The sequence below is a fragment of the Bos javanicus genome, chromosome 18, assembly GCF_032452875.1.
Source record: "Bos javanicus breed banteng chromosome 18, ARS-OSU_banteng_1.0, whole genome shotgun sequence".
NCBI lineage: Eukaryota > Metazoa > Chordata > Mammalia > Artiodactyla > Bovidae > Bos > Bos javanicus.
This window is the reverse complement of record NC_083885.1, coordinates 59,454,425-59,475,957: the sequence shown is the minus strand read 5'-3', so window position 1 is coordinate 59,475,957 and position 21,533 is coordinate 59,454,425. Positions and strand designations below refer to the sequence as shown.

At 42.4% G+C, this 21,533-nt stretch overlaps 2 protein-coding genes across 9 annotated transcripts in view; both read left to right on the top strand.

Annotated features, from left to right (window-relative positions):
- LOC133229653 (zinc finger protein 239-like) overlaps positions 1-21,533 on the top strand; it is a 263,424-nt gene that overhangs the window by 93,528 nt on the left and 148,363 nt on the right. For 2 of the 8 annotated variants that reach the window (XM_061386244.1, XM_061386243.1), the window contains exons 2-4: positions 2,741-2,823; positions 7,375-7,501; positions 14,926-18,292. The exons of 2 other annotated variants lie outside the window; for them this stretch is intronic. In XM_061386244.1, the coding sequence (XP_061242228.1) occupies positions 2,809-2,823; positions 7,375-7,501; positions 14,926-17,465 (2,682 nt within the window). In that variant the 5' untranslated portion in view covers positions 2,741-2,808 and the 3' untranslated portion in view covers positions 17,466-18,292. Of the gene's footprint in view, positions 1-2,740; positions 2,824-7,374; positions 7,502-8,277; positions 8,869-14,925; positions 18,293-21,533 lie in introns of those variants that run through there. 4 more of the 8 variants (XM_061386251.1, XM_061386245.1, XM_061386249.1 and 1 more) reach the window with 4 other exon arrangements.
- Positions 18,724-19,651, top strand: LOC133229879 (small integral membrane protein 20-like). The gene has a single exon (XM_061386637.1). The coding sequence runs from the start codon at positions 18,788-18,790 to the stop codon at positions 18,989-18,991; it is 204 nt and encodes a 67-aa protein (XP_061242621.1). The 5' UTR covers positions 18,724-18,787; the 3' UTR covers positions 18,992-19,651.

The window sequence follows — 21,533 nt, the reverse complement described above, 5'->3', positions numbered from 1 at the left end:
TGGTCCCAGAGAAGGGGGCGTGATCCAGGAGGTGCCCCACAGCACCCCCTCCACACAGTGGATTTTTTGTGGTCTTTAGGGAAGGAGAGAATTAAGTATGCAACCCATAGTAACTGTCAGTAAAACCGCAGAGATCACTTCGTGGGTTACCTTTGGTATTTTCTGTTATTTTGAGTTGCTTATGAAGAAAGTTTCAGATGCATTTGTAAGGTTAAAAAAAAACAGAGCTTGGAGTGTTTCTGTGGAAGATATTGAAGTCACATTGAAATATGTGCATCAGCCTACACATCTGTCTTTTATTATTAGAGTTTGGAGATAACAGTTTGGGGACTGGCTGGGGTCACTGACTAAAATGAAGATGCCTTGAGTCTGGTTGGTGTTTGGCTGTCTTGAGTATTATTCCATCATAAGTGCAGGAGTTGTTAAGACTTTGAACTTTCTGGGGTTTGCATAGTAAGATGGGTCGATTATTACTAGGTGTCTGGGGAGTGTGTTGGAACAGATGGAGGTTTTAAAGTTTCTTTCGGCCTTGAAGACAGAAGGATTCTGTCAGGGTGGGGCCTTCAAATCGCCTGATGTCGGGAAGGAGTGTTCCTAGAATCCAGAGACCTCAACTCTATAGCAGCTTATACTACAAAGGCTTGTTCTGGACGTTCAGTGCGGAGGTTCCCCAATGATTAAAAACAGAACATACATAGGATCTCACATTCTCACTCCTGATTCTATTTCCAAAGGAAGAAAAATCAAAATTTTTAAAAATGGTTATGTATTTGGCTTTGCCTGCGTCCTGCAGAGTCTGGTTTTGGTGCACGGACTCTCTAGTTGTGGTGCTCGGGCTTAGTTGCTCCACCGCATGTGGGATCTCAGTACCCCCACCAGCGTTTAAACCCACATCCCCTGTGTAGCTTGGCAGGTTCTTAACCACTGGACCACCGGGGAAGTCCTGTGCAAAACCAGTGTTATGAAGGAGTTACCTGCACTCTCATAACCAATACTGCATGATTTACAACAGCCATTTGTTAGAGAAATAACCTGAATGTCTGTTGTAGTCAAACTGGATAATGAAAACATGTTGTGTGTATGACACAGTCTGTGTCCTGGGGCCCTTTACTGCACTGCACTGCACCTGGACGAACCCTTTGACAGCAGACCACAACGAAAGTGTAACAAAACGAAGAAACCATAACCACACTCCTGTGGGGTCAGCAATTCTGAACAATAAGGAGGAAAAGGGCCAAAACCAACTGTTATCTGAGTCTCCAGAAGCAAAAGAGGTCACTGCCTGTTACCCCTGCCCACAGCACTACCAGGGGATCTGGGGGTCAGATCACCCCAGCTTCTGACCTTAACCACCAATGCACACCTACCTGTACCCTCACTTAAGGGACCAGCTTGCCCCCCTTTTTGGGAGGAGCAAGGACACCCACTTCTTGTTCTCACTTCCCCTTACTGTAGCAGGAGTCCCATTAAAGCCTTCCCTGAATTTCTCCTCTGATGTCTTAACTATTTCTATTGATTAAAGAGCCCAAGCATCCAGGTCGGTAACCTGTAAGTGTAAGTAAGTGTAACTTAGTCATTCAGTCGTGTCTGACTCTTGCAGCCCCATGGAGTGGAGCCTGGTTGGTAGCATACACTCAGAGAAATACAAACACGTATATAATGACATGCACCAACAAAAATGGCGATTTTTGTCACTTGGGACCACTTGGATGAATGTAGAGAATATTATGCTAAGTGAATTAAGGCAGATAGAAAAAGACTGATTGTATGTGCTCACTTATATGTGGAATGTAAAAATCTGAAACCACTAGTAGCAGACAGTGGGATGGTGGTTATCTGGGGCTGGGAGGTGGAGAAGATGGGGAGATGTTGGTCAAAAGGTAGAAACTTTGAGTTGTAAAATGAGTGCGTCCTGGGGAGGTGTGTGCAGCACGCTGACTGTAGTTAATCCTGTTCTGTTACTGCATGCTGGGAATTTGTCAGGAGAGTATGTCATCAGTGTTGTCACCACACACAGAACATGGGAATTTGGAGGTGATGGATGTATTGGTTTGTGGACTGTGATAAATATTTCACAGTGTAGACGTGTGTCACATGGTCACATTGTACATGGTATTTGTACACATCCCTTTTTGTTAGTCCATTCTATGTCAGTAAGACTGGAAAAGAAGAAAGTGGGAGGTAGGCTGGACTTGACCCCTTGAGTGGTGTTCAAACCAGGCTTCACATGAGATCATGAGCCATTTTGCCCAGGCATGTTTTGTACCCCTCCCCCAACAGACACATTCTTCAGGTTCTCGTGTGGGGCCTCGCCCCAGGAATGTGCACAGGCTGCAGATGATTCCGATCTGGACCCTGCATTGAGCACCAGGGCTCTTAGTCTCCACTTCTGAGACTGAGATCAAGCCCTGGGAGAGGGAAGGGCACTCTGCTCTGAGTAGGGCTGGACCAGGGCCTGCTGTGTGACCTGAAGGGCATCGTGGGGTCAGCGGAGGTGCCCCCTGCTGCTGTGTACATGAGGCCTCACCGGGAGGGGAGTGTGATCCGAGGGAAAGTGTGGAAAAGTCCCATGTTGGACTCTGTATGGGAGTTGAGTGTCATGAGTCCCTCCTGAGACAGTGGGCACAGAGGACTGTCTGTTCCACGTGGTGAGGGCATCCCTGTGTGTGTGGTTGGAGCTCAGGAAGGGGGTCTGTTGACCCCAAGCATTAAACAGCATGTTTTCCACTTTTCATAATAGACCTCTAAAGACTCGTGTTACGTGAGGAAGAAGCCCAGAAGAGGAAAGTGAAAGAAAACGTGTCAGGAATGGCTCTTTCTCAGGTAAGGTCATGTTCTCAGTGGATTCTCAGTCTGTCCTTCCTGAAATACCCGTCTTTGGACTCGCTAATCGTGTCTGACTCTGGAGTATCCTGTTTCACTCCTGTACATGCACAGTCGCCTGGGGCCTTCCTTTAGGGCCTGTCGTCTCCACTTAGATCCCATCTCCCCATGACCTGGTGACCTGGCCTTTGTAAGGAGTCTCCCCTGGGCACCGTCCTGGGCAGAGCTTCTCACCCACAGGTCGGAGATGGGGTCTCAGTGCTGTTGGACAGCAGGGATTGCTTAGGGCCCATCTGGATGTGCTATCTGCTTTCTGTCAACCTGGATAAAGAAGCTGCACATAGACGTGAGGTATTAACATGCATAGTACATGCCAAAATTTGGAAAAGAGACCAGTGAATCAGTCCTGACTTTTTATAGTAGGTTTAAAACTAAATGAAGACTCCTTGAAAATCTTAAGTGTTTGGGAGTGAAATGGAAAGTTCAGAAAGAGATGTCAGTGCTAGGCAGTGTTTCATTACAGCATCTAATTTAAACTATGAAATATAGTTTGCTAATTATTTATTCTTCCTTTTTGGCCACATGATGCATCTCGCAAGGTCTTAGTTCCCTGAGGAGGCATTGAACCTGAAACCCTGTGGTGGAAGTGCGAGATCTTAAACCCTGGACTGACAGGGAATTCCCCCAACTTTCCTAATCTTGATGGAATATTTGGTCATGGAATGAAAAGATAAACTTTGGATTCTGTTAATAACTACATATCTAATATTAGTCGGGAAGCAACAGTTAGAACTGGACATGGAACAACAGACTGGTTCCAAATAGGAAAAGGAGTACGTCAAGGCTGTATATTGTTACCCTGCTCGTTTGACTTATATGCAGAGTACATCATGAGAAATGCTGGGCTGGAAGAAGCACAAGCTGAAATCAAGATTGCCGGGAGAAATATCAATAACTTTAGATATGCAGATGACACCACCCTTATGGCAGAAAGTGAAGAAGAACTAAAGAGCCTCTTGATTAAAGTGAAAAAGGAAACTGAAAAAGTTCGCTTAAAGCTCAACATTCAGAAAACTAAGATCATGGCATCCGGTCCCATCACTTCATGAGAAATAGATGGGGAAACAGTGGCTGACTTTATTTTTCTGGGCTCCAAAATCACTGCAGATAGTGATTGCAGCCATGAAATTAAAAGATGCTTACTCCTTAGAGGGAAAGTTAGGACCAACCTAGACACCATATTAAAAAGCAGAAACATTACTTTGCCAACAAAGGTCCGTCTAGTCAAGGCTATGGTTTTTCCAGTGGTCATGTATGGATGTGAGAGTTGGACTATAAAGAAAGCTGAGTGCCAAAGAATTGATGGTTTTGAACTGTGGTGTTGGAGAAGACTCTTGAGAGTCCCTTGGACTGCAAGGAGATCCAACCAGTCCATCCTAAAGGAAATCAGTCCTGAGTGTTCATTGGAAGGACTGATGTTGAAGCTGAAACTCCAATACTTTGACCACCTGATGCGAAGAGCTGACTCATTTGAAAAGACCCTGATGCTGGGAAAGATTGAGGGCAGGAGGAGAAGGGGACAACAGGGGATGAGATGGTTGTATGGCATCACCCACTCAATGGACATGGGTTTGGGTGGACTCCGGGAGTTGATGATTGACAGGGAGGCCTGGCATGCTGCGGTTCATGGGGTCGCAAAGAGTTAGACACGACTAAGTGACTGAAGTGAACCTAACATTAAGAATAAGATCATATTACTATATTTAAATTTATTTTTCTGCTATACTGGCTCTTCATTGCTTCAGTGGCTTTTATCTAGTTCTGGCGAATGGTAGCCACTCTCTAGTTGCCATGTGTGGACTTCTCATTGTGGTGGCTTCTCTCATCTTACAGCACAGGCTCTAGAGCCCACTGGCTTCAGTAGTTTCACCTGCTGGGCTCTAGAGCTCTGGCTCAGAAATTGAGGCTCATGGGCTTAGTTGCCCCTTGGCATGTGGGATCTTACCGGACCAGGGATCAAACCTGTGTCTCTTGGATTGGCCAGTGAATTCTTTACCGCTGAGCCACCAGGGAAGCCCTCATATTATTTGTAAATACAGGTATTTTTATACTGAATAGAATAAATCTTCTGTATATTATTTTCTGCTTGTATTTTCATTTTTTTGAGGTACTATAAGATAATGTTGAGGAGTTCCCTGGTAGTACAGTGGATAAGAATGTACCTGCCAATGTACGGTGCATGGGTCCCATCCTAGGTCCAGGAAGATGCCTCAGAGCAACTACGCCCATGTACCACAACTACTGAGCATGAGCTCTGGAGCCTGGCAGCCATAACTAATGAAACCCACATACTCAGGAGCCTGTGCTCCAAAACAAGAGAAGCCACTGCAATGAGAAGCCCATACACTGCAGCTGCAAATACAGAAAGCCTGCTTACAGCAACAAAGACCCAGAAAAAACAAAATAAATAACTTTAAAATACATAAAATGAAGACAAATTACTGAAGTACAAATTGATGCATTTTTAATGGCCAAAGATGCTGAAATACACATGAATAAAAGAAAATGGGAGTATCATCCCAGAATGTGTCCAAAGGCATCTCATTGGTGTAGGAAATGGCCACCCACTCTAGTACTCTTGCCTGAAAGTCCCATGAACAGAGGAGCATGGTGGGCCACCATGAGGTCACAAAGATCTGACACAACTAAGTGACTAAGGAGCAGCAACCTCCTTACACAGCAGAGTGAGCTCTGAAAAACAAATCTAAACCTCTGATTTACCTCTTGCAGATTCTTCAGTGACTTCCAGTTACTTTTGGAATAAAGTCCTAAATCCAAAGACCTTGTAGAAAGCAGCCTCTACCTGGCATCACCCCTCTTTGTTCCCTGTGTCCCAGTCAGACTGGCTGGCTTTCTGTTCACTAAATATCTTCGTGCCTCAGAGCTGGCACTCAGGCTGTTCTCTCTGCTTGCAACTCTTCCATTTCCCACCTTGCCAATGCTAAGTGTTTCCTCCTCACGGAGACCTTGTCTGATTTATCAATGTATGTCAAGACTTTCCAATAAATTTTAGCACCAGGCCTGTTTCAGAGCACATGTTGCAATAGTAACTTTAAAATTATGGATGTAACTGGGTGGCTGGCTGCTAGACCATAAGCTCCATCATGTTCACTGCTGTATTCCCAGTTTGGGGCCCACGTTGACACTCAGTGTATTTGGATTGAAAGAAAAAATAAAGACAGGTCTTCCTTGTTTCAACCAGTTGTGTGTTTACATTTGCATGTGAGTGCATGAATCTATAATTCCATGGATTTATTACAGAACATCATCTCATAAACATGTTTTATGCTTTGTAGCAGTTGAAATTATATCTGAAGTGTTTTCCATTTCCTTAAGTTTTTTTCTACCTCATCACATGAATGATAGGAATAGTAAGATTATTGACATTGTGTGGTTGGTTCGAAGAGGGGGTGACCCTATACAGTGACCATTTATCCTATGATCGTGTTCAACTCTTTGTGACCCAATGGGCCATAGCCCTTCACGCTCCTCTGTCCCTGGAATTCTCCAGGCAAGAATACAGGAGTGGGTTGCCATGCCCTTCTCCAGGGGGATCTTCCCCACACGGATATCAACACTATGTCATCTGCATTGCAGGCAGATTCTTTACTGCTGAACTTCCGCATAAGACCAGATACATATGTATTATACTATATATTATAGTGTTCCCTGTGCATTCAGAGGGAGGTAGATAGCAAATTAATTTGTGAAAATTTTCTATCTATCGTGTCCATCATTTCTTGGCTGACAAAAGATCTGGGGTTCTACACCTCCATTGCACATCAACTTTCTTGAAGTTATTTCAGGTTTTCTCAGAGAACTCTTTGTGGATACACTTTCCTGCTCTGTTACTTAACTCGTTGATTCCTTAGGTTCAGTTGTCAGTCCCAACCACCTGACCTCAGATGCTGTTGCCTCATTTCTTAACTGTTTGATCTGAGCAATTTCTTAGAATGTTGACAGAGTTTTCTCCCCAGTCAGATGGACACAGATCTTTCTCTAACGTGCTGTTATGTTGATTCCAAGTTCATCTGTGTAAAGTCTTTAGAGTAATGCTTAGTGTGTCAGAAGTATTGAACACCTGTCATCAGTGTGATGATGTCATCATCACCACAATGTGTGTTCTTTTAACACTGCTGTGGACTTTGTTGTCTGAAGACACCAGTCTTTGCTGTAAGTCATCTAGATAGTGAATGTCACTTAGTTTGTAGAGTGTAACACTTCTGCGTAGACAACTCACTGATTGAATTTATTTGTATATTCTTCATGTATTCTCCACAGAAGTGACAAATTCATGTTGATTGGAAGATGTCATAGTCTTATGAAACAACAGGAAATTAGAGACCAACAGTTTGTTCCAAATAGCTTTTAATGGATCTGTCATAATATTACATTACCTGAATTGATCCTTACCTCTCTAACCTCTTCTCATTTCGTGTGAAAATAAGAATTCTCCTCAGTGCCTGTTAGTGAAATGTGCTTTCGTTTCAGACACAGTTGACTGTCGAGGATGTGGACATCAAATTCACTCCAGAGGAGTGGGAATGCCTGGACCCTGCTCAGAGGGCCTTGTACCAGGATGTGATGGTGGAGACCTACAGGAACCTGCTGTCTGTGGGTGAGGATCACTTCCCTGTGAAGTTGGAATCTGGTTTGGGGTATCTCTGCATTTTCCCTCTGTGTTTCTTGGCAGCCCCTGTTTTGCTTGACTGAGTTTACAGCCTTGTTGATTCAGAGATAAAAAAGCTTCATGATTGGCATCAGGACTATAAGCTTGTCCTTTCTTCAGGTGCTCTGCCCAGTGTGTGATACACAAGTTTCTCTATAGCTTGAGTATTTTTAAAGCTGATTTCCAACTTTAAAATATCGAATTCCCTGTTTTCTACCCCTGTGTTCTTGGTTCAGTAGTTCTTGGAAAGGATCTATACATGCATGTCTGTGTGCTCAGTTGCTACAGTCGTGCCTGACTCTTTGCAACCCAGTGGACCATAGCCCTCCAGGCTCCTCTATCCATGGGATTCTCCCGGCCAGAGTACTAGAGTGGGTTCCCATGCCCTCGTCCAGGGGGATCTTCCCCATGCAGGGGTCGAACCCGCATCTCCTGTGTGGCAGGTGGATACTTTACCTTTGTAAAGATATCTGGGAAGCCCAGGTATCTGCGTATTATACTGTGTATTATACAGTTTCCTGTGCATTCAGTAGGATGCAGATAGTAAATTGTGAATATTTTTCTGTCCGTCTATAATTTAAATCACTTCTTGGCTGACAGAAGAGGTGGGATTCTACACTTGGCAAAGCAGGACGCACAAGGTCTAGGTCCTCTCTAAAGCAGGCCTCTGAGCTTGCTTCTAACCTGGCTGGACAGTGCCATGACTGTAAGTGCCCTGACTGCCTGCTGTGAGTGCAAGGCTTACAGCATCAGGGATAAGATAAGGGACAAATCTTGAGATTGTCGAGCCCTTGGAGGTGCCCTGGCCTACTCATCCCCAGGCTTAGCAACATTATAGGTTTTGTAAGACAAACAAATAGCATCAACATAAAAGCAGAAGTGCTGTTTGCTCACAGATTGCTGATGATAACAGTTAGCATCCTGGGGATATAAACGGAAACCCCAAACTGTAATCTTTTAGTCTCACCCATGACCCTAACATGCTGCCTGGGACCTTTTCCCCACTGTGTCTCCAGATGGGCTGTGTCCCAGGACTTCCCAGCACTGTTTGAGTCTGGATATTGGTCAGAACCCAATTTGGTGATGTATCTTCTGCTGTTTCTACTTATCTTTTCTTTTAATGTTAGCATATTGAAAGTCAGCTTGATAATTCTATAAGTATTTATACTATTTATTTCTACAGAACGAGTGCGCTTATTTTGTTAACAAATCTTTGAACCTGAGACAAAAGTGACAACTTTTGGCAAAACTTTAATTGGCCCTGTGAGCAGTATTTGTGAGACAAAATGCCACTCTGTAAGAAGAAAGCAGTTAAGGTTGATGAAGTTTTTATTTCCTAATGGGATGATTCACCTTTCTACTAGTTAGCTAATACATGGGACGTCTTCACTGGATGGTGTGAGAATTGGAACCTTAAATTAAAGAGGGCTGTACCCTTAGAAGTTACTGAATATTTGTGACTCTTGCCGGTTGAGAAAGGATAAGAATGCCATGCCGGATGAAAGGCTGGATCCTCCTCTCTCCTATCATGAGGTACATAAAATGAAAGTGAAAGTCGCTCAGTCATGTCGGACTCTTTGCGACCCCATGGACTATAGAGTCCATGGAATTCTCCAGGCCAGAATACTGGAGTGGGTAACCTTTGCTTTCTTCAGAGGATCGTCCCAACCCAGGGATTGAACCCAGGTCTTCCACATTGCATGGGGATTCTTTACCAGCTGTGCCACCAGGGAAGTACATGAGGTACATAAAGCAAGCTTAAAATTGTCTGGAGAGAAGTTATAACTGGAAACAGAATTATGTGATTAGTGAGGATGATTGTGGATATTACAATATCAAATTATGTATTAGCTGATCAGCTCCTCACTTTATAAGTTGGCTCTCTCTTGAGCTGGCCCACATCTCTAACAGTGTTCCCTACTGCCTTTTCTGTCTCCGTTATCTTTGTTCTGTTCTGGCCTTTCACCCCTCCCACCCCTCTGTCTCTCTCTCCATCAACTAGTCCCCTTCTAACTTCCCCTGTCTCTGAGTGGGGAGGGGGTGCCCAGTTTCCCCCAGTCCTGCCCCAACTCTACCAAGTTTCTTTACCCCTTCAGATTCTTCTGATCAAGCGAAGACCCACATCTCTCCAGATGGACAATCTATTATTTTTATCATCCATCTGCCCCAGTTCAGTTCAGTTCAGTCACTCAGTCGTGTCCGACTCTTTGCGACCCCATGAATCGCAGCACGCCAGGCCTCCCAGTCTATCACCAACCCCCGGAGTTCACTCAGACTCACGTCCATCGAGTCAGTGATGCCATCCAGCCATCTCATCATCCTCTGTCGTCCCCTTCTCCTCCTGCCCCCAATCCCTCCCAGCATCAGAGTCTTTTCCAATGAGTCAATTCTTCGCATGAGGTAGCCAAAGTACTGGAGTTTCAGCTTCAGCATCATTCCTTCCAAAGAAATCCCAGGGCTGATCTCCTTCAGAATGGACTGGTTGGATCTCCTTGCAGTCCAAGGGACTCTCAAGTCTTCTCCAACACCACAGTTCAAAAGCATCTGCCTGGTTAATCACAGTCAATTTCAGCACTGTTTGCTCTGTATTTTAGATATAAAACTGTGACTATTGAAAGGGAAGATAAGTTTTTTGACACAGGGATTGCTGTGATATTCTTTAGACTCTGGAGAAAACTGGTTAAAATGATTTTTCCTTTATTTTTTTGAAAGTACAAAACCATTTTTTTTTGCACATGGAATAGAAACAGCTAGCTTCTTAAAAGCCCTGCCTACAGAAAAGCTTGAAGTTAACCTTTACCAGGTATCCCAGATGACTCTAGTGGTAAAGAAGCTGCCTCCCAGTGTGGGAGACACAGGAGATGTGGCTTCAGTCGCTGGCTTGGCACGATCCCCTGGGAGAGGGAATGATACCAACTCCAGAAGAGTCAGAGAGACATTTTAAATCTGTCTGATTTATGCATGTCTCAGTGTGTGTCTTTGATTTTGGATAATATTGCTGAGGTTTATTTGTAAATAAGCTCTTACTTAATTGGCTTAAAAAGAAAGGAAGCACTTGGGCTTTGCTGGTGTCTCAATGGTAAAGAATCTGCCTGCCAGTGCAGAAGACGGGTTTGATCCCTGGTCCAGGGAGACTCCACATGCCGCAGAGCAGCTAAGCCCATGCACCACCATGACTGAAACCCACGTGCTCTAGAGCTCATGGTCCACAAGAGAAGTAGCTACAATGAGAAGCTCATTCACCACAACTAGAGGGTAGTCCCCACTTGACACAAGAGAAAGCCAGAGCAGTGATGATGACCCAGTGAAGCCAATAATAATAAATTAATTAAAAAAAAATTAAGTGTGTACAAATCAATTACAAGAGATATTAACCTAAATGAATTTCAGGTTCACGTGACCTGGGAAATATTCAACGTTAAAAATCTAGTATTAATGTTTGCTTATCTAATTAAGACATGTCTTGAATCATGCACATTGTGTAATACTTCTATTGTATTGCACTCAGAGATTTAGGACTATTGATGAATATGTTTGGTGCTACCCTGAGATGCTGTCTATAAGAAAGCAAATGTTTTTAGAAGTTGTCACTGGTATTTATGCTCACCAATCTAGAAAATGCTAATAGAAAGCTCAGTTCATGGTTGCTTAAGGAAAGTAAGATGTGTGTTTTCAGTAAAGATGTGAGAAATGAAATTGAGTTTGGATGCTCATAGCAATGAGTGGAAGCGAGTGGAAGCTGGAAGCAAGGCCTTTGTTTCCCAGACCAAGAGTCTTGACCATTGGACCACAGCAGCCAACAGATAGGGCTAAGGTCCCTGGTCTTGCCTGCCTAGTCAAGAAAGAATTCAGATGAAGAGGCACAAGGTAAAGAGTAAAGGAAAATGTTTATTGAAAGGAAAAGTACATGCAGAAAGGCACATGGGCTAGCTCAGAGAGAGAGCCCACCTTTGGGAAGTGTCTATTCTTTTTAAAGGTACAGTTTTCCAGGTCTTTGTCTCCCCTCGGGCCAGTCACCTTCCTTTGTCTCCGCTGGTTAATTTGTCTCAGGCCCCTCCACTGGGGTGTGAATGCACACCCTAACCAAGCTGTATCTCGAAGTGAAGGCTTCTGGGAGAAGCAAGACTCCTTATGGCCTGAATTATCCTCTGATTTGATCTCAAGCAACCTTTCTGCACATGTGTAGTGTCTCCGTTAATAGACAGGTTTTTTTTCCTTTCTTTGTCCTTGGCATGATTATTCCCTTGAAGTAAGAGACAAAGACTGGCTATTTACCATGTATTTGTTGGCTATAGATTCCTCAACTGGAGCCCAGCTATCTCTTATCTCAGGGAATGCAGAGAGAAGGGTGACTGATTGTAGATATCCAATCTGGAGCCCATCTGTCTCCTATGTGAAAATTACATTTTATTAGGGAAAAAAAATTCTGACTTACAGGTGGCTGTTTACAAATGAAAAACGTGATTTAAAAAGAAAAAGGAGAGAGGCTTATGGAAAGTGGATGCCAAGGAAAGAGGTCCCAAAGGGTAGGTCTTTCTATGATCTGTAGCAGTGTGTCATTTGACTCCTGTCAGTGTTGTTGCTTGACTTTGGGGAGCATGTGATGAGGTGTTTCAAAGGGATCTAATTCCTCTCTGTCCCCCTTCTGTGCTGGATACCATGGGATGTCTACTTTTTGGTCCATGTCGAGCAATGGTAACACCTCCAGAGCTGTAATCCCTGGAGCCAGTCTGGTTCTTTTCCTATTTGGTGCACTTGGGAGACCTCATTGGAAGAAGGGAAGAGAATGGCCAATCTTTGATTGCATTTGGTGTCTCAGATCCTACACAGAGCTGCCTTCAACCTGTCTTCCTCTTCAGAACCCTCAGCTGTTCCTGTTGTTACTGCTTTTACCACAACCTTCACAGGTGTGTGTAACAGGAATGTGGTTTGGATCTTCTGTGATTGTAACTCAGGAAGCCTGTAAGGACAGTGGACTCTGAGATCTTCTCTTGTATCCCGTCTTGGATATATGAATCAGGCTCCAGGTTCCTTCCGTCCATGCTCATACTGTACAGAATGACCCGTGCTCATTCACTGAACCACATTTTCAGGACACGACTTGATATGTGGGGGGGTGGTACTTGGGAAATCATTTATAGGTGAGATGACTGAATAAGGCTATTAGTTACGCAGATCAGTTCTTGTGACTCACTTGACCTTATGTTTTTAAAGTCCTGAAGTTTGTTGTAACCTTTTGTAATCTGTTCTGCCCAAGTGGGCCCTGGTGGTTAAGAGCATGTATGAATCTGTAGGTCTGGGTTTCAGTCCTGCTTTGCTCATTACTTTCATGTGCCACGGAGTTGTGTACATGAACCCTGTGAATCCACCTTTGAAAAATTGAGGTAATTAGTGCTCTTAGGTGTCATAGAATTTTGACTGTTTTACCGAAAGGGCAGAAGTTACTTTTTTTTTAATTTTACTGAGCCATGTGGCAGAAACAGTATCAGACTGTATTTTTTTGGGCTTCAAAATCATTGCAGATGGTAATTGCAGCCAAGAAATTAAAAGACGCTTACTCCTTGGAAGGAACGTTATGACCAACCTAGATAGCATATTCAAAAGCAGAGACATTACTTTGCCAACAAGGGTCTGTGTAGTCAGGGCTATGGTTTTTCCTGTGGTCATGTGTGGATGTGAAAGTTGGACTGTGAAGAAAGCTGAGCACCGAAGAATTGTTGTTTTTGAACTGTGGTGTTGGAGAAAACTCTTGAGAGTCCCTTGGACTGCAAGGAGATCCAACCAGTCTGTTCTAAAGGAGATCAGTCCTGGGTGTTCTTGGAAGGAATGATGCTAAAGCTGAAACTCCAATACTTTGGCCACCTCATGCAAAGAGTTGACTCATTGGAAAAGACTGTGATGCTGGGAGGGATTGGGGGCAGGAGGAGAAGGGGATGACAGAGGATGAGATGGCTGGATTGCATCACCGACTTGATGAACATGAGTTTGGGTGAACTCCGGGAGTTGGTGATGGACAGGGAGGCCTGTTGTGCTGCAATTCATGGGGTTGCAAAGAGTCAGACATGACTGAGCGACTGAACTGAATGAACTAAACTGTGGCAGGCGGGATCTTATGTCTCCATTAGGTATGGAATCTGTACCCCCTACAGTGTAAGCGCATAATGCTATCCACTGGACCATCAGGAAATTTGCCTCAAATGTTACTTTTGCTTAAAATATGTATTTACTTCCTGTCTCTTTCTTATTGTGACATGTCTCTGTCTACATTACATCTTGTTTATTGTTAGTTTACATTTCGTTCTGAAGAGTGTCTCTGACTGTATTTAATAAGTTTTCAAATAATATTGCTTCTTTATCGCAGATTCTTTACCTCTCAGCTATAGGAAACAGCCCAAAGCTTGTTCCTTTATATGTATCTTGCAGCTGATGAACCGAGAAGTGAAGGATACTGTATAGATAGGCAATTGCTGTAGTGAATGGCTGTTATTTAAGTAGAGAATGTTTCATTTATTAATTCTTTGTCATTTAAAGATGACGGTCTTTATGTTTTACACAGTATAACGGACATGAACTGCTTCTCATAAAATGCTTGAATGTCTATCTACTGATAGATTTATAAGAGGTATTTATAAATGTGTTTTTGTTTTTGTTTTTTTAATTATTTTAGGGAATTCCCTGACAGTCCAGTGGATAGGATTCAGCACTTTCACTGCAGTGATCCTGGGTTTAATCTGTGGTCAGGGAACTAAGATCTCATAAGCCCTGTGATGGGGGTGGAGAGGGGACTGTTTCAACAAATTGTTTATTTTCACTATGCAGTATTTGTTGAACAGTTGTCAACTGCCATTTATGTTTTTCAGTTTTCGTTAGAATGCTTCCTTTGGATTATTTACCATTACAGTGTATTGCCTTGTTGATCCTTGCTTGCTCAGTTGCTTAGTCCTGTCTGACTCTTTGTGATGTCATGCACCGTAGCCCACCAATCTCCCCAATCCATGGAATTTTTAATATTTTTTTATCCTCAATTATGAGACAGAAGTGTGTTTAGTACCAAGTAGAATGAGCTTTGAGATCATGGTGGGAAAGATCTTTTTCTTTGAGACGTGACATGGGTTTGCATAAAATGAATGTTTTCTGATTGTCTTTTTGAAACTTGGCTACCCTAAAATTAATTTGTCTATGTAATCACTCTTTTTTTTTTTTAAGAGTTCTGTTCCTTTAGTGTTCCTTATATTTTTAGTTCATCATTGGGAAGATTCATAGTACTGTTCAGGATGGGTATGACTTTTGGTATAATATCATGTGTTCAACATGAAAGAATTTATTTATGAATTGTTATTAATCGGATACCTGTGGTTCTTTATATCTTGTAGATGTGTCTCATATCCATATGACCATGAAATTACAAGCAAAAGGAAATAATGGAAAAGGAGAAATTTTTCAAAGAGTAATGTTTGGAAGAGCCAAAACCCATGAAATTAAAGATTATTTCCTGAGGAATATACAGGAAACTGTGCGTGGTTTTGAGAATCTGTGGACAGATGATGAAAGAAGAGACAATGGAATATTTATATCCTATATCAAAAATCTCACTGATGGAAGAGATCATCAGAGTAGAAATGATGCAGGAGATAAGCCTGTTGAAAGGCTCACATCAAGCTTTCATGATGAATTGCAGATGCTTCAGTCTGAAGGGACAATTTTTGAATGTAGTCCAGTTGTGACGAATATCAACAGTAGCCCCTTAGGTTTGCCAACTCAGAGAACTCGTAGAGTCCGCAAAGGCATTTGTCATAAACGTGAGAGTGCTGTTATGCATCCCTCAAAACAGGCCCCAGACCAGGAAGGACACAAGAAAAAATCTTACAAAAGTAATGAGTGTGGCATAACCATTCTTCAGGACTCAGAACTCAGTAGACATCAAAAAATCCATACAGGAAGAAAACCATATAAAGCTGACGTATATGGGAAGGCCTTTAATGAAAATAAGAGCCTTGCAGTTCATCGGACAAATCATACTGGAGAGAAACCATATAAATGTGATGTATGTAGCCACAGCTTTAAACGGAACTCAGCCCTTCAAATTCATCTGCGAGTTCATACTGGAGAGAGACCATATAAATGTGATGTATGTGGCCACAGCTTTAAACGGAACACAGCCCTTCAAATTCATCTGAGAGTTCATACTGGAGAGAGACCATATAAATGTGATGTATGTGGCCACACCTTTAAACGGAATGCAGCCCTTCAAATTCATCTGAGAGTTCATACTGGAGAGAGACCATATAAATGTGATGTATGTGGTCACAGCTTTAAGCACCAGACACACCTTCAAAATCATGGGAGAACTCATACTGGAGAGAAACCGTATAAATGTGATATATGTGGCCGTGGCTATCCTCGAAAGGCACAACTTGGAATTCATCAGAGAGTTCATACTGGAGAGAAGCCATATAAGTGTGATGTGTGTGGAAAGGCCTTTACTCGAAAAGAAAGCCATGCACTTCATCAGATCCTTCATACTGGAGAGAAACCATATAAATGTGATCTCTGTGGACAGGCCTTTACTCGCAAAGAAAGCTACACACTTCATCAGATCCTTCATACTGGAGAGAAACCATATAAATGTGATGTATGTGGCCGTGGCTATACTCGAAGCAGACAACTTGCAATTCATCAGAGAGTTCATACTGGGGAGAAACCATATAAATGTGATGTGTGTGGCCATGGCTATCCTCAACAGTCACAACTTGTAATTCATCAGATAGTTCATACTGGAGAGAATCCTTATAAATGTGATATATGTGGCTGTGGCTTTACTGGAAAGAGACGACTTAGAATTCATCGGAGAATTCATCCTGAAGTGAAATCTTACAAATGTAACAGCTGTGGAAAACTTTTTTTTGCACTGTCATCTTTAAATAAACATCAGGAAGTTCAAACAGATGAGAAAGCATCCAAATGTAATTTGTGTGGCAAAATGTTCACTTCCAGATGTTACCTTGCTGTTCATCAGAGAAGTCATACTGGAGAGAAACCATATAAATGTGATGTGTGTGGAAAGGCCTTTACTTGGAAACAAAGCCATGCACTTCATCAGATTCTTCATTCTGGAGAGAAACCCTATAAATGTGATGTATGTGGCTGTGGCTATACTCGAAAATCACACCTTGAAATTCATTGCAGAGTTCATACTGGAGAGAAGCCGTATAAGTGTGATGTATGTGGAAAGGCCTTTACTCGCAAAGACAGCTGTACACTTCATCAAATCATTCATACTGGAGAGAAACCATATAAATGTGATATATGTGGACGTGGTTATACTCGAAAGTCGCAGCTTGGAATTCATCGGAGAATTCATATGAGAATTCATACAGGAGAGAATTCTTATAAGTGTGCTGTATGTGGCCGTGGTTTTACTGAAAAGAGACAACTTGGATCTCATTGGAGAATTCATACTGAAGAGAAACCTTTTAAATGTAACAGCTGTGACAAACGTTTCCTTGCATGGTCGTCCTTAAATACACATCAAGCAGTTCATACAGATGAGAAAGCACATAAATGTACTTTCTGTGGCAAAGTCTTCAGTTCCAGGTGTTATCTTGCAGTTCATCAGAGAATTCATACTGGAGAGAAACCATATAAATGTGATGTATGCGGCCGTGGCTATACTCGAAGCAGACAACTTGCAATTCATCAGAGGGTTCATACTGGAGAGAAACACTATAAATGTAATGTATGTGGCAAGGCCTTTAGAGTAAATGGAAGCCTTACATCGCATCGGAAAATTCATTCTGGAGAGAAACTCCCGGGAGCCAGCACAGGAGTCCCCACCCATGACAAGGTCATGTGGGAGAGTTCTGGTGGGCAAGGTGAGCCAGAACTCAAGGAGTGCCCCTCTGGGCCTGCCTGAGTGTCTACCCCAAAACCAGAGTCTGTCTGTTTTACTGCTTCATGACTTTCACCAACTCCTCTGACATTAACGGGGGGCTATCCCCGACCACCTTTTCTCTGAAGGAAATCAACTTAGAGCTCTAGCTAATTAGCCTCCTGGGCATAATAAAGAGTGTTTCAATCCAAACCCCTCAGATGGCTCTCTAACTTGCCTGACAGGTTTACCTGGACTCCTACAGCTACGCATACGATTGTTTAGTCTCCCAACTGCGAGAGGCACGGGAAGTTTAAGATACTCAAATAGTATAGAGCCTCTTGGAGAGTTAGAAATTGTTAAAATAAAACTAGTAGATTTCATTGTTGAGCCAATACTTGCTGCCAAGTTTCCACATCCCCTGTATTGTATTCTTGGAAGTGTATTAATTAATATAGTTGGTATATAGAAAAAATAAGGAGTGGCCTTGGTGTTAACAACTTTAGACCCTTAAGGTAATAAATTCTTTCCTTTGTTGTAAGCCCACTGCACCTTTGCCCTATAGGAATGCAACTTTATCTAACACCTTTGGAGGATGGCGCCAAACTTTAAAATAATTGCTCTTAGAGAAAATAAGTCCTATGGTTGACAAACCTTTATCAGTCATAAAATGTTAACAGGCCTTCTGGCCAGAAGATGATGTAAATCACCTAAACCATTTGTATACAATAAATTTGCAGAAAAGAAAGCCTGGTCTCAATAAGGATCAAAGACTGCCGACTTTGCATGATTTCACACCCCCTATTATCTTCTATGCACAACTTAAGGTATATAAGCTCCCTTTGAAAATAAAGCTACGGGCCTTGTTCAAAGCTTGGTCTCCCTGTGTCTTTCTCTTTTCTTTTCCTTTTCAGGCTAATCCCCTGGAGTGCAGGGGCTCTCTGCGTTCACTTTCCTGCCTGGGCTTCTAAGACCCACTTGAGAAGGTGCCTAAGGTGGGGTATCTTCAGCGATTCGAGAGGGCACCTGCAGTCTACGTGAACAGAGCAAGTCCTGTGCTGGGGCTTTATTGGCTTTCTGTGTAAACCAAGGAATATCAGCCTCTTTTCTCTCCTCTATTTTCTTAACTGCAAAATTCTTTCCTTATCTCTTTCTCTATTTCTATCCTTTTCGCCAACGCCGTAATCCTGAGGGAATCACTGGATCCAACCAGGGCTGGACCCTGGTAAGAAACCATATAAATGTGATGTATGTGGCCAGGGCTTTAGGGTAAATGGAAGCCTTAGAACTCATTGGACCCAGCTGGCAGGAGCCGGGTTTGGAGAGTCCCGGGCACTCAGAGAATCCGGGTAGCCCCGGCTGGAGCCATGTCCCGGAACCTGCACACTGCTCTCATTTTCGGCGGCTTCATCTCCCTGATCGGCGCTGCCTTCTACCCCATCTACTTCCGGCCCTTAATGCGGCTGGAGGAGTACAAGAAGGAACAAGCCATAAATCGAGCTGGTATTGTTCAAGAAGACGTGCAGCCACCAGGGTTGAAAGTGTGGTCGGATCCATTTGGCCGGAAATGAGAAGACTACCACCACCTCTAATTATGAAAGTAGACAAGAGACTTCATGCTTTCAGTTCTGCAGCAAGTTCAATAAGTCACCTGGCTAGAGAACGCTGGCTGGAGCAGAAAATTCTAGAAGGCCATAAAAAGTCCTATGCATGAGGAGTATGTCCCTTCTTAAAAGGACCCTGGAACAAATCATACTATTAGGAGGGTTTTCATGATTTGGTTTCCTTTCTAAAAATGAAGCTGTCTCATTCAGCTGGATTTGAAGGCTATCTACATATTATTCAGTCTCTACCTCTTAGCCAGCCAAGCTGTGATATGAATACAAGCAACTAGTAGCCTGGGGAAGATTCTAGACTGTTTTGCCATCCTCCAAATAGGAAATTTCAGGGGGAAACTACCATATTGAGCAGCCTTATAGGGCTCTTTGAAAATGTTAAAGTTGATAAAACTCTTTGAGGACAAGGTACATTGTACTCTTTAAGAATAAATAGTTCAACTCAACTATCTCATTAGGAAGGTTGCTGCATGTTGAGATATAAAGAAATTTGAAGCAAACTAAATGGGTCTGCATGCCTATTAGAAATCATTGTTGAATTGACTGAAATGAAAATATATATATTAAAATGATTTCTCTTACTTCAAAAAAAAAAAAAAACTCATTGGAAAATTCACACTGGAGAGAAACCATATAAGTGCGACATATGTGGCAAGGCCTTTAGTGTAAATGGGAGACTTGCATCTCATCGGAATATTCGTACTGGACAGAAACCATATAAATGTGATCTATGTGGCAAGGCCTTTAGTGTAAATGGAGGCCTTCCATCTCATCGTAAAATTCATACTGAAGAGAAATCATACAAATGTGATGTATGTGGCAAGGCTTTTACAGTAAACGGAAGGCTTACATTTCACCAGAAAATTCATACTGGTTAGAAAGCATAAATATGTAATGCATGTGGCATGGTCTTTAGTTTCAAATCAGCCCTTGCAGTTCATCAAATCATTCATACTGCAGAGAAACCTTACAAATTAACAATTGTGACAAAGGTTTTAGTGCACAGTCATCAACTCTCCATCAAGCAGTTCATACAGGAGAGAAAGCATAGAAATGTATCTATGGGTAAAGTCTTCAATCCAGCTGTTACTTTGCAGTTCATTGGTGAACTCATATTCAAGAGAAACCCTTTTAAGTTAGATGGATGTGGCAAGGCCTTTAGTCAAACTGCAAACCTTGCAGTTCATTGGAGAATTCATACTGGAGAGTAAGCACATGAATGCGTTGTATGTGGCAAGGCCTTTAGTCATATTGGTAAGCTTGCAGTTTATCCAGAATTCATACTGGAGAAAAACCATATAAATGTGTTGTGTGTAGGTGATGCTTTACTTGAAGTGCACAACATGGAATTCATCAGAGAATTAATATTGGAGAGAAAACATAAATATGATCTCAGTGTCGAGGCTTGTAATCTAAACACAAACTTTGCGGTTCATTGGAGAATTCATATTAGAAACTTTACAATTGAAACAATGGTGACAAGCATTTTCGTGTACAGTCAGCCTTAACTCACCATCAGGTAGTTCATACAGGAGAGAGAGCATAGAAATGTGATGTATGTGGCCAGTGTTTTACTTGAAATGACCATCACAGGAAGCATCAGATAATTCATAGTGGAGAAAACTGTTACAAATGGAACAATTATGAGAAGCATTTTCATGCAAATATAATGAGTGTGGCAAAGCCTTTAATCTGAGTTCAGATCTTATAATTCATCAGAGAATTCATACTGTATAGAAAGCGTACAGATGAAATGAATGTGGCAAAGCTTCTAGTTCATGTTCAGCCTTAACTGACCATTCGGCAGTTCATACAGGAGAGAAGCCACATAAATGAATCGCCACAAGGAATGACTGCAGACCATCTGAGAATCAGTAATGAAGTGAAAACTTACAAATGTAGTGAATGCAGTAAAATATATGAAGTTTTTGGCCTTCAGAAAAGTCAGGAGGAAAACTGTGGTAGATATGACAAAGCCTTGATTCTGGATTCAGACCTAACTAATCCTCAGGTAATTCTGAATTGAAATCTTACCCACATAATGCATGTGGTAAGGCTTTTGGAACGTGTTCAATTTTTTACAAAACATCAGAAAATGCCGACTGGCAATAATCCGTACATTCAGAGCACAGTCAATCCCTCCAGTAGAGAAAATCATATTATGTGTGCAGCCAGGATTTCAATAAAGGGCTTATCATTCCCATCATCAGAGAATTCATAATGCAAAGAAACCTTCCAAATACGTGTGTGGCAAATCCTTCAGGTGGCATTCAGGTCTAAAAAGACATCAGGTGACCCACACTTGAGAGAACTTAGAAATGTAATCAGTGTGGCCAGGCTTTTTGTTTACACCTTAGGCTTCTTGAGAATATTCACACTAGATAAAAACTGTATCAATGTAATAAGTGTGTCGGGTTTTTAGGCAACAATCCAAATTCAGGCTTCAGTAAAGAAGTCATTTTGGAGAGAAAGCTTACAAGTGACATGAGTATGTAAA